Below are 12,886 nucleotides of genomic sequence, written 5' to 3'. Positions count from 1 at the left end.
GGAAAGGCTGGCAGGGATAGTCAATGTTGCTTTGTTCACAAGTTCATGGATTTGAAGTCAAATTTAGGACATCTAGTGGCATCGAGCTGGTACTACGTGTTAGAGTTAAAGGCTCGAGGAAAATTATTCAGAGAATCCCTGCAGTGTGGAAACAGAACATTTGGCCCATTAAATTCACACCACCTTCCCGAGTGCAACCCATCCCCCTTACCTATCCCTGTAACCTGACATTTCCCATGGCTAACCCATCTAACCAGCACATCCCTAGACACTGTGGGCAATTTAGCACAGCCAATCCACTGACACTGCACACCTTTGGACTGTGGGAGAAAACCGGAGCACCCGGAGGAAACCCACGCAGACACAGGGAGAATGTGCAAACTCCACACAGACAGTTGCCTGAGGCTGGAATCAAACCTGGGATCCTGGCACTGTGAGGCAGCAGTGCTAACCACTGAGCCACCATGCAATTCTAACATTAGTTTTCACTGTACTGAATTAATATGTATTTGTTAAATTTAAAATCTGTGTTTAAATTATCAGGATAAAAATTAGCGATAGATTACTCCTGGATTGATGAGGTTTAATTTCATGCATTTAGTAAGGAGTGACAAATTCAAACAGAACAGGACATCCCACTCCCGAAGAGAGCCATTGGACCCGAAATGTTAATGTTGTTTCTTCTCCATGGATGCTCCCAAACCTGCAGAATTTCTTGGGCTATTTTTGTTTTTGTTTCAGATCTCCAGCATCTGCAGTTCTTTGTTTTATTGTAGATTGCGCAGCTTGTGGGGACCCACTTATTGTGCAAGTTCTGCTTTATTCCAGTGAACCTGTCCTGAGAGTTCTTGTTTGGTCAAGCAGGTTGAGAACTGCTGGCTGTGTAACTGTACCAGCGGATAAGAATTTGCTCTCCAACTCTTCCTTCTGAATCAGCGAATTAACATTGCAGTGGAGAGTGTTCCTGAATGGGCTATTTGTTAGTCATTGACACTTTGCCATCTCTTTCAGGTGAAGTGGATGATGTACTGGATTGTGTTTGCATTTTTTACTACAGCAGAGACCCTCACAGATCTAATCCTGTCATGGTGAGTAAAGAATCACAGCAGGACTGCTTCGCGAGTCGACGTACGAACAGCATTGCTCAATCAATTAACCAGGTCCCTTTAAGGGATAAAGCTCGAGGGTGCAGTTTCCTTTCTATTTCTGATTTGCCTGTCCCTGAGTCTGCACCCCCTGCACCTTCCACCCAGTATCAACTCAAAGATTGGTTTGGTGATGGATGAGAGTGAGGTTGATATGTAGGACCCAATATATCTCATCCACCTCAACAAAACGCCTGGACTTCACCACAAAATCCTACAATTGAATCTCAAATGAGTGTAAGAAATTAGTGTTTTGCCATATACAAGACCATTGATTGTCGGATTTAGAGAAACATCCTCCCCGCCTTCAGACCTGAATTTCGTTTTCACCAGTTGTCAGCTGGTTCTAAATTACTGGTTGCGAAATAGCCCCCTGGAATAGGTCAACTGAAAACAAAAAAATACAGGTGATCACAGCAGGTCAGGCAGCATCCATGGAGAGAGAGCAAGCCAATGTTTCCAGTCTAGGCGAGTCTTCATTGGAGCTGCTCCTACACTGGGATTGGCTCACCTACTCCAGAAAGCAAGTTGATGTGGGTGAGACACAGACAGTATGATAAGAGATAGCTTAAAAATCAGGAAGTACTGAATCTCAAACTGACGTTGAGAAAACGTGATTCTGAAAGCGTTCTGTTCAGTGACGTGTGTGGTGCCGATCACTGACTTCCTTTGAAGACGGATTGAAAAGTTTGAACAGTTTTGGGGACAGTCTGTTTCGTCACTGACTCTCATTCTTCTCAATCATCTTCCTCTTGTGTTCCCGTAGGTTTCCATTTTACTTTGAGTTGAAGATAGCTTTTGTTATCTGGCTGCTGTCCCCTTACACGAAAGGATCCAGCGTTCTCTACAGAAAGTTTGTTCATCCAACCCTGTCCAGCAAAGAGAAGGTACCACTGATGCATCTTGACTGTCTCTTTTATTGTTGCTTCACCTGAAGAAGAAGAAGCTTTCAGTATTCCATGAATATTTTATGGAATAATGCAGCAATGATTGATTTCATTCATTGTAAATTCACATCTCATCATTTAATTTCACCGAGGATCCAGTCACCCATTTGGCATAAATCATACAAGGACCTAATGTATAAAATTCTTCACCATGCTCAGCAGTTTCTGGCTAGTGAGCTCCATCTGTGTTTGCTGTAAGTGATTTATTTTGTAGGGCAGTGTCCTTGGTCTCGAGAAGTGATGTCATGATGATTTGCATCAATGTTGTTAAAACCTTTCATTAGCTTAACTCGAATCTTTGAGATAAAGTTCCAGCAGATCCTAGAAGATTAAATACGCATGTCCAACATCATCACCATCACCTCTTGTCTGTTTACAAATGATGAATTCTACTCTCTGCTCTTCAATATCGCTGAAAGAGCATTTCAGCTTGAGCAGTCTGCCACCATCTGCAGGTCCAGTTCAATTCAGACTTGCCATCCTTACTGGGACAGCACACTGGAAATAAAGCCCTGATATTCCTGGAGACATTACAAATGTTAAAGATTTTTTTAAAAGTACACCAGGATTTTCCAACATACGTCATTCACAGATTCTGGCTATCAGAAAAAACAGACCAGCTTTCCCCACTAATCAAAAATGACTGTTTACTCCAAGTAATTAGATTTTAACTGCAGGTAAACATTAATGAACTGTTGACAGGTAACTGTATTAATTTAAACTCTCATCCTGTTGTGAACTCCCCGTTACACACATTCACACACACACACATTGACATGTATAAACACACATTCTCACACACAAACACACACTCATACATTGTTACACATGAGCACACAGACACCCTCACACAATCACATGCACTCAAACACACACATGCACGCGTGCTCACACACAAACACACACACAAAAACACATACACCCAAACAAACACACACAGTCACAGACAAACATCCACACAGTCACATACAAATGCATAAACACATTCTTTCTCACACTTCAACACAAAACACACATTCATACTCACACACTCACACACACACACACACACACACACACACACACAATCTGACACATAAACAAAGACAAACACATAGACACACACTGCCTCGCACACATCCACACCAAGATATTGAAAAACTATGTGTTTTTTAGGGTAGATGGAAAGACTGAGAAGCTAGTTCAGTGATTCCTGTTCACAGAATAGCTCAGATGATTGATATGATTCATGTGGTCGTCAAAAGCTACTTCTGAGTCTTCCTTCTTATACTGGTTTACGGGAGGCATGGGGTTTGGTTCCCATTTTCAGAAAAGTCTCTGATTTGTTAAAAGTTACCATTCACACAACTGGGAAGGAAAAGTACATTTTTTAACTTCACCTTTAAACAGGGTTTTGCTTCCAAGAACAGGGAGAGCTCCTGAGTTGATGAAGATCAGATCACTTCTCTGTCTCTGGTTCACAGCCCCTATCTGTTCAGCTGCCTGAGAACCAATCACATAGCTATTGGAAGGCAGAAGCCCTTAGTCATCAATATCTGGTCACTAGACCACAGACCAATCAGCTGATTGTTGCTGGACTAATCTTCATTTGTACACACCCCTTGGTTCCAGTCCATTTACAAAGTTCACTTCAATCACTGCTTGAACCAATAGCTGTGTAAATGATGCTTGTGATCACTATCAGGCACCTTGCTTTCATAACAATCTTCCCATAATCATATTGAATGGCAACATAGGCTTAAAGGACCAAATGGCTTAGCCCTGCTCTGAGTATCTATGTTTCTAATGCTAGATTTTTAAAACAGTTCATTTCTCATTTCACTCCACAATCAAACATACAGAGAAATAAAAAGAAATAAACATGGTCTTTACAGACTGTATTGAGGAATGATACAGGGCAGTATTAAATGCAGTGCGTCACTGTGTGAGTGTTTACCCATGTTAATGTAAAATGCAATTTATTTTTACAGCCAAGCCAGTTATTCCACTTTAGGAAACATATGGACATCTTTATTTTTGATTAACATTAATCAAAATGATAAAGGTTAATTAAAGATAGTAGGAACTGCAGATGCTGGAGAATCTGAGATAACAAGGTGTCGATCTGGAGGAACACACCAGGCCAAGCAGCATCAGAGGAGCAGGAAAGCTGACAATTTGGGCCTAGACCGATTTTCTGATTTTCTGAAGAAGGATCGAGGCCCAAAACGTCAGCTTTCCTGCTCCTCTGATGCTGCTTGGCCTGGTGTGTTCCTCCAGATCGACACCTTGTTATCTAAGGTTAATCAAAGGCTTGGTGGCTCAGTGGTTAGCACTGCAGCCTCACAGCACCAGGGACCCGGGTTCGATTCTAGCCTCGGCCAACTGCCTGTGTGGAGTTTTCACGTTCTCCCTGTGTCTGCGTGGGTTTCCTCCGGGTGCTCTGGTTTGCTCCCAGTCTAAAGATGTGCAGGGCTAGATGGGTTTGCCATGCTAAATTGCCCACAGTGACCAGGGATGTGCGGGTTACCCAGGAGAAATACAGGATTCCTAGGATAGGGAGGGTGAGTCTGGGTGGGATGCTCTTCAGAGAGTCAGTGTGGACTAGTTGGACTGAATGGGCCATTGCCACACTGTAGGGATTTCATGATTTACAGTTATAAAAGTTTAAAGGATATGGGTCAGACGCAGGCAAATGGGACTAATTCAGTTTAAGAAACCTGGTCAGCATGGATGAGTTGGGTGGAAGGGCCTGTTTCCATGCTGTATGACTGTATAACTAAGAGAGTGGGTAAGTTGGGGATTTCAATAAGTGTGACTCAGTGACAGTCATTAGGAGAGATATGAATTCTAATGATAAACTCCCAGTTTCCCGATCTTCCATGTGCATACACGGAATATGAAGGTGTTTTGTATCTGCATCCCTCCAAACTGTTGTCTATAGGTCCAACCTTAAAAATGACAAACCAGGCACTGTGAACAATGCTGTCCTCAGAAACATATCAGGAATAATGACTCAGATGTCCACACATGCACCAGAGGCCACACAGAATAGTGATTTCTGATGTAGGTGAGTGGCATGATCTGCATGAGACAGGACTCTGCTGTGGGTGGTTAAAGGATGTTTCGCTGCTCTTAAGGCCAGTGCATGAGCCTTGGTGTTTGCAAACAATTAAATACTGCTATTTCTGCAGGCTGGTGCATCAGCTTTTTCACTCTGATTTTCCGCCTCCTTCTCAACCTGCTGTTTCCTGTCTGCCCCTCTAGGAAATTGATGAGTACATCAGCCAAGCCAGAGATCGCAGTTATGAAACGATGATGCGGTTTGGGAAGCGCGGACTCAATCTTGCCGCTAACGCTGCGGTGACAGCGGCAGCAAAGGTGCGTGCTGGGTCACTTCGCTCGGGAGTTGTTTCATTATTGGGCACCACTTTCGCCTCGGGACGTCTTGCCCAATCTCCCAAATTCTGACCGCTGGGAACGAGTGAATTCTGAGTATTCCCGCAGCAAGAGTTCACCCCTGTCTCCAGCAGAGAAATGTTACAGACTGGAGCTGCGTCGAGTCATTTTAAGTCCACACTTGTTTCCAGATGGGGCCTTGGATAACTGAACCATAACATCGCAACTCTTCTAGAAATCACTGGAGAAGCTCAGCAGCTCTGACAGCATTTGTGGAGAGAAATCAGAGTTAACACTTTAGGTTAAGTGACCCTTCCTCAGAACGGTTCTGAGGAAGGGTCACTGGACCTGAAACAGTGACTCTGCTTTCTTCCCACAGATGCTGCCAGGCCTGCTGAGCTTTTCCAGCAATTTCTGGTTTTGTTTCTGATTTCTAGCATCCACAGTCCTTTCACTTTTATCCTTACGTTTCTGTACCATTCTAGTCATATTGAAGAACAGCATCTACATAGCGTTCTTGATGATGTCATTGCATTCTATCCTCTTGAGACTCGTGCTCTAGGACTCCCTAAGTTGTTCTGTGTAAATGATACTAGACTTTTTTATTCTTCCTGCCAAATTGGGCAATTTCGCATGTTCCCCACGATAAACCCTGCCTGCCAACTTTTGCCCACTTATTCAGTTTATCCGTATTTGTCTGCAGCTTCGTTACATGTTCTTCACAAGACATTTTCCTACCTACCTGGATGTCAGTTGTGCATTCGGCAACAATGCATTTGCTCTCTTCATCTGAGTTATTGATATACATTGTAAATATTGAGCCCCCAGCACAGACCCGAGGCACTTCACCTATCACATCTTGCCTACAAGACAAAGGCCCATTTATAAAACTGCCTGTTTTCTGCCAGCCAGCTAAACTTCTAACCATGCTAGTATATGATCCTTTAAATATGAGCTTTTATTTTCTCAGCGCCTTTTGGAAATCCAAGTAGAGTATGTTTACCAGTTCTCCTTTAACCACAGCATGTTACTTCTTCAAATAACTTGAAGAAACTGGTTAAGCATGGTCTGCCTTTGACAAAAGGATGTTGACTCTTCCTGATTGCTTTGAATTTTCCAAAATGGGCCGTGGCAACACCTTTACTGATGGACTCGAACGCTTCCCCTGTTGCTGACATCAAGCTAATGTGACTATAATTTCCTGTTTTCTCCCTTTATCCTTTCTTGAGTAGAGCGGTTGTGTTTAGAATCATTGAATCCCTATGGTGTGGCAGCAGGCCATTCAGCTTATACTGACTCTCCAAAGACCCTTCACCACCACCACCCTCCACCCTATCCCTAATCCTGCTAACCTGCATATCCTTGAACAGTGGGAAGAAACTGGAGTACCTGGAGGAAACCCACATGGACGCAGGGAGAATGTCCACACAGCCAGCCACCTAAGGTTGGAATCGAACCCAGGTCCCTGGTGTTGTGAGGCAGCAGTGCTAACCAATGAGCCGCTGTGCCACCCCATTTCTCATTTGCCACTCAAACAGAACCTTTCCTGAATCTAGAGATGTTTTGGAACATTAACACGAAGACATTTACTGCCTCATTAGCCCCTCTCCTAAGATCGCAGGATGGAACCCATCTGAAACCAAGCACTTGTCACACCATCAGTCTGTTTCACACCATTACCATGCAATAGTAATTTCATTATATTTCACTCTCCCTTCCACCTACTGGTATACAGCTATTAACTGGAATTTTTTTTCTATAATCTATAGCAAAGGTAGAAACAAAATATTTATCAGCCATTTCCTTGTTACCTATAATTGACTCCCCATCCTCACCCCCCCAGAGGACCAACCCTCACTCTATTAAACCTCTTCTTTTTTAAATAGAAATTCTCATAGAAACTCTCACTGTCTGTTTTCACATTTGTAACTAGCTTCCTCTCAAACTCTAAATTTTTTGTCATGATTAACCTTTCAGTCATTCCCTGCCAATCATCTGACCTGTCAGTTAGCTTTACACAGTTATATGCTTTTCCCTGTGTTTGATGCTTTCCCTAACTTGTTTAGCTTTTGCGACAGACAAGAATAAACAGTTATTGCAGTTCCCCTCTGCCTTCCTTGAATGTTTGCCATTGTTAATCCACTGCCATCCCTTTAAGTAACTCTCCTCAATCTACCAAGGCCAACTCACACCTCATCTCCTCATAGTTCTCTTTATTAAGGTTCAGCACCCTAGTCTTTGAATCAACAACCTCGCTGTCCTTCTTGATAAAAAATTCTATTAAGTTATGGTTGCTCTTCCCCAAGGGGCCTCACACAGCTAGATTGGCAATGATTCCCTTCTCATTACACAGTACCCAGTCTAAGATGGCCTGCTCTCTAGTTGGTTCCTCCACGTATTGGTCAAGAAAACCGTCCCCTGTACACACTATAGCACTGTGGCTAATTTGATTTGTCCAATCTATGTGCAGATTACTGATAAACCCTTATTACATGCATCTCCAATTTCCTGTTTAACGCTATTTCCAACATCACCACTGCAGTTTGGGGGTCTATATCTGACACCAACTAATGTTCTTTGCCCCTTGGTATTTCTCAACTCTACCCATAGAGGGTCCGCATTGTCAGAGTAATATCCTTTCTCACTCTTGTGTTAATTTCTTCTTTGACCAGCAATGCCGCTCCAACACCTTTTCCTTTTATCCTGTCCTTTCCAAATACTAAACACTCTGGAACATTCAGTCCCCATCCCTGGTCACCTTGCAGCCATGTCTCTGTAATCCCATTTACATCTATCTGTGCAATTAGTTCATCCACTTTGTTGCAGATGCTCCCCACATTAAGGCACGAGGCCTTTAAGTTTGTCCTTTTAACAGTGTTTGTCTGCTCTTTATTTTTCTCAATAGCCCTGTTTGAATCTTGTCCTTGGTTTCTCAGCCTATCACTTTTCTTATTCCCTTTTCTAGCTGCCTTCTTCTCTTACATGAGTCCCCATCCCCCAGCATACTAGTTTAAACCCTCCCCAACCGCTCTAGCAAACATAGTCCTGCCCAGATGTAACCCATCCAGTTTTTACATCTCCCACCTTCCCCCAAGTCCAGTCTCAACCATCCTGTCTGTCACAAAAGCAAAATGGGAAAGGGGGCCAATCCATGGCTTACAAAGGAAATAAGAGATAGTATCCAATCCAAGGAAGAAGCATACTGATTGGCCAAGAAAAAGAATAAACCTGAGGATTGGGAGCAGTTTAGAATTCAGCAAAGAAGGACCAATCGATAGGTTAAGAAGGGGAAAATAGAGTTTGAAAGTAAGTTTGCAGGGTTCATAAAGACTGATGCTCAGAGTTTCTACAGGAACATGAAGAGAAAGAGATTGGTAAAGACAAATGTAGGTCCCCTACAGACAGAAATGAGGGAACGTGTAATAGGGGACAAAGAAAAGGCTGAGGAACTGAATATATACTTTGGTTCTGTCTTCACAAAAAAGAACACAAATCAGATACCAGAATTGCTGGGTAATGCAAGATTTAGTGAGAGGGAAGAACTGAGGGAGATCAATGTTAGTAGAGGAATGGTGCTGGCAAAATTGTTGAGATTGAAGGCTAATAAATCCCCGGGATAATCTACAGCCCAGTGTTCTTAAGGAAGTAGCTGTAGAAATAGTGGATGCAGTGACGGTCATCTTCCACGACTGTATAGACCCTGGAGCTGTCCCTGCAGGTTGGAGGGTGGCTAATGTCATTCAAATATTCAATAAGAGAGGTAGAGAGAAGACAGAGAATTATAGACTGGCGAGCCTAATATTGGTAGTGGGGAAAATTCTTGAATCCGTTGTCTAAGATTTTATAGCAGAGCATATAGAAAGCAGTGGCAGGATCAGACAGAGTCAGCGTGGATATATGAAGGGAAATCATGCGTGACAGATCTGATGGAATTCTATAAAAATGTAACTGGTAGAGTTGACAAGGGGGAACCAGTCAGTGTGGTATATGTGGACTTTCAGAAAGCGTTTATCAAAGTCCCACCTAAGAGATTAATGCGCAAGGTTAAAGAGCATGTCTTTGGTGGGGGGAGTGTATTGAAATGGTTAGAAAACTGGTTGTCAGAGAGGAAACAAAGTGTAGGAATTAATGGGTCCTTTTCAAATTGGCAGGCGGTATCTTGTGGGGTGCCACAGGGATTGGTGCTGGGACCCCGGCTATTCACAATATATGAATGATTTGGATGAGGGAACAAAATGTAACATGCCCAATTTTACAGATGATACCAAGTTGGGTAGAAGGGTGAACTGTGACGAGGATGCAGAGATCCCTCAGCATGATCTGGACAGGTTGGGTGAGAGGGCAAATCAATGGCAGATGCAGTGTCATTTGGATAAATGTGAGGTTATTCACTTCAGAAGCAAAAACAAGGCAGCAGATTACTACCTGAATGGCTGTAAATTGGGAGAGGGGAGTGTGCAGTGGGACCTGGGTGTCCTTGTGCGCCAGTCGCTGAAGGTCACCATGCAGGTGCAGCAGGTGGTAAAGAAGATAAATGGGATGTTGGCCTTCATTGCGAGAGGTTTCGAGTACAGGAGCAGGGATGTGTTGTTACAGTTATACAGTTTTGGTCTCCTTCTTCTGAGGAAGGATGCTCTTGCTCTCGAGGGAGTGCAGCGAAGGTTTACAGGCTGATTCCGGGGATGGCGGGTCTGATGCATGAGGAGAGATTGACTCAGTTGGGATTGTTTTTGCTGGAGTTCAGGCGAATGAGGGAGGAATCTCATAGAGACTTATAAAATTCTAACAGGACTGGACAGGGTAGATGCAGGGAGGATGTTCCTGATGGTGGGTGTGTCCACGACCAGGGGTTACAGTCTGAGGATTCTGGGTAGACCATTTAGGACGGAGAGGAGGAGATGTTTCTTCACTCCAAGAGTGGAGATCCTGTGGAGTTTATTACCACAGGAAGTAGTTGATGTCAAAACATTGAATGTATTCAAGAGGTGACTAGATATAGCACTTGGGCGAATGGGATCAAAGGTTATGGGGAGAAAGCAGGATTAAGCTATTGAGTTGGATGATCAGCCATGGTCGTGAAGAATGGCAGAGCAGGCTCGAAGGGCTGAATGGCCTCCTGTTCTATATTTCTATGTTTCTAACTAACCGCAGATTGTGAGGGTTTGTCTTTATAGTAGGAACGATGTTATCCTGTGTATTCTGAAATGTCTCCTTAAACGTCTGTCTATGTGTTTTGATTGGTCTGTCTCCTTTGCCGGTTCACTTCAGCTAGCTCAGCTGCCATCCCAGCATCGTTGTCCCTATTTAAATGTAGCTCATTAATCTCAGGCTGTTTCCAACTAGATGAAACATTTAATCATATTCACTGCTACCTCGGGGTGCCTTTACTTGGAGATCTTGCATTGATTGTGTCATGTTGCACAATACAGCCTCATATAACCTGGTTCCAAGCTGCAATGCTGTAAGAAACAACCTCAAAAGCACCTTATGAACTTCTCAGCCAGGCTACCACTGGTTTTCCACTCGATATGTCACTTCAAATCACCCACAATTATTGCCAAAACCATATTTGTCGTCCTGTGTATTTTGTCCAACATCAGAGTTACTGTTAGGGTTTCTGTAAACCTTTACCACCAGTGAAAGTTTTCCCCATGTTCCACTATCCTGACCTCCTGTACTGAGGCCGTCTCAAACAATTGCATCAACACCTGCATTGCTGAGCAGTGCTGTCTCAGCACCTTTACCTCGCTTCCAATTTAACTGGGAGAGCCCTCACTGTTCAGGACCTAATCTTTGCTCTTTGGAGGGTCAGTGTGGATTTGATGGGCTGAATGGGCTCCTCCCAAACTGTTCTAATCCATTATCCCGATGTCATCTCCCTGTAATGGTGATCAGATTGTGGTTACTTACTTCGACCCGTGTCGTTGATTTGAATGCTACAATGCTTTCACGCAGAGACTTTTGTTATTTTTGTAATATGTGGTCTTGATAGTCTGCTTCTTTTGTCCCTTTGTACCATTCTCTGACCCTTGTTCCCCAACTCACTATTTTCCTCCCTTACCTTGTCTCTCCTATTTAATTTGTCACGTGTTTCCACATTGATTCCCTTGTTTTGTTGAAAGCCCTCTGTGTCCCTCGTTATGTGGCTCACAAGGTCATAAGGACAGCTTCTTCCCCACTGTTATTAGACTTCAGAATGGACCTCTGTAATTTCAAATCTAACGTTGATCTTGCTTTTGTGCCCCCTCCTGTGAACCTGTAACCTTGTATGCCTCTCTCTGCCTAACCACCCGATGATCTGTATGTTCTTGTTTGCTGTGATCCGCCTGTGCTGCTCACAAAAAAAACTTTCCAATGTGCTCAGTGTGACAGCAATAAATCAAATCAAATCAGATGCCAGTGTCATCCCAACATGGACCATCCCAATGGTACAATGCCAACGATTGGTACCAGTCCCCACAAAATGGAGCCCACTTCTCCCATGTCAGGATAGAAGGCACATTTTGGATGTGTCCATCTGATTCTGATCCACATTCCCAGAAGCTTTTGTGCTGCCTGCATGTAACCTTATGCTAAACATAATTAACATAAAGCATCATCATAATATAAAAGAATCCAAAATTCCTGCTGGGGTCTTAAAGTCCCACAAATGGACTAGAGCTTGGGAAGATTGATCTTTTAAACATTTCCTTTAAAATTACTTTAGATTATATTCGAGAGTGGGTGAGAGGATTCAACAGTTTGAGTCAGTAAAAGACAACATTTAGGGCTCATTTTAAGAAGCTCTTCATCATAATAAAAGGTTACCAATATGATAGGGGGAAGTGATAGCCTAGTGGTATTATTGCTGGACTGTTAATCCAGAGACCAAGGTAATGTTCCAGGGACCTGGGTTCATATCCTGCCACAGCAGATGGTGGAATTTGAATTTGATAAAATATCTGGAATTAAGAGTCAAATGATGACCGTGAGTCCCTTGTCAATTGTTGGGGAAAAACCCGTCTGGTTCACTAATGTCCTTTAGGGAAGGAAACTGCCATCCTTACCTGGTCTGGCCTATGTGTGACTCCAGACCCACAGCAATGTGGTTGGCTCTGAACTGCCCTCTGGGCAATAAATGTGGCCTAGCCAGTAAGATCATCATCCCACTAATGAATAAGGGAAATAAAGTGTGGAATGAGTCCTGAATAAAGTAATTTAACTGGAAATTCCAGATTTATTTATGAACTAAATTCAAGCAGCGTTCAGTGAATTTTAGAGCGAATGAACTAAAATGAGCTGAATTTTAGATCACAAGATAAGGACGATGACCTATTTTGCTTAAGCTGTTTAAAGAAGGCAGACAGCAAGATTAGCCTTCAGGATATTGAAGCTCCCCTTTCAACCACGTTTCGCTGTCTGTTGAAATGGACATAA

General features: G+C 43.2%; 1 protein-coding gene across 4 annotated transcripts in view; it reads left to right on the top strand.

Annotated features, from left to right (window-relative positions):
• The window catches only part of LOC125458159 (receptor expression-enhancing protein 2-like), a 91,746-nt gene that overhangs the window by 58,867 nt on the left and 19,993 nt on the right, over positions 1 to 12,886 (top strand). For all 4 annotated transcript variants that reach the window (XM_059650801.1, XM_059650799.1, XM_059650798.1 and 1 more), the window contains exons 3-5: positions 1,012 to 1,088; positions 1,912 to 2,032; positions 5,339 to 5,452. In XM_059650801.1, coding sequence (XP_059506784.1) covers positions 1,012 to 1,088; positions 1,912 to 2,032; positions 5,339 to 5,452 — 312 coding nt within the window. The remainder of the gene's footprint in view (positions 1 to 1,011; positions 1,089 to 1,911; positions 2,033 to 5,338; positions 5,453 to 12,886) is intronic.

The sequence above is a fragment of the Stegostoma tigrinum genome, chromosome 13 (assembly GCF_030684315.1).
Source record: "Stegostoma tigrinum isolate sSteTig4 chromosome 13, sSteTig4.hap1, whole genome shotgun sequence".
Classification (NCBI taxonomy): Eukaryota; Metazoa; Chordata; class Chondrichthyes; order Orectolobiformes; family Stegostomatidae; genus Stegostoma; species Stegostoma tigrinum.
The sequence above is the reverse complement of the archived record's forward strand: the minus strand, read 5'-3'. Positions and strand labels throughout refer to the sequence as shown.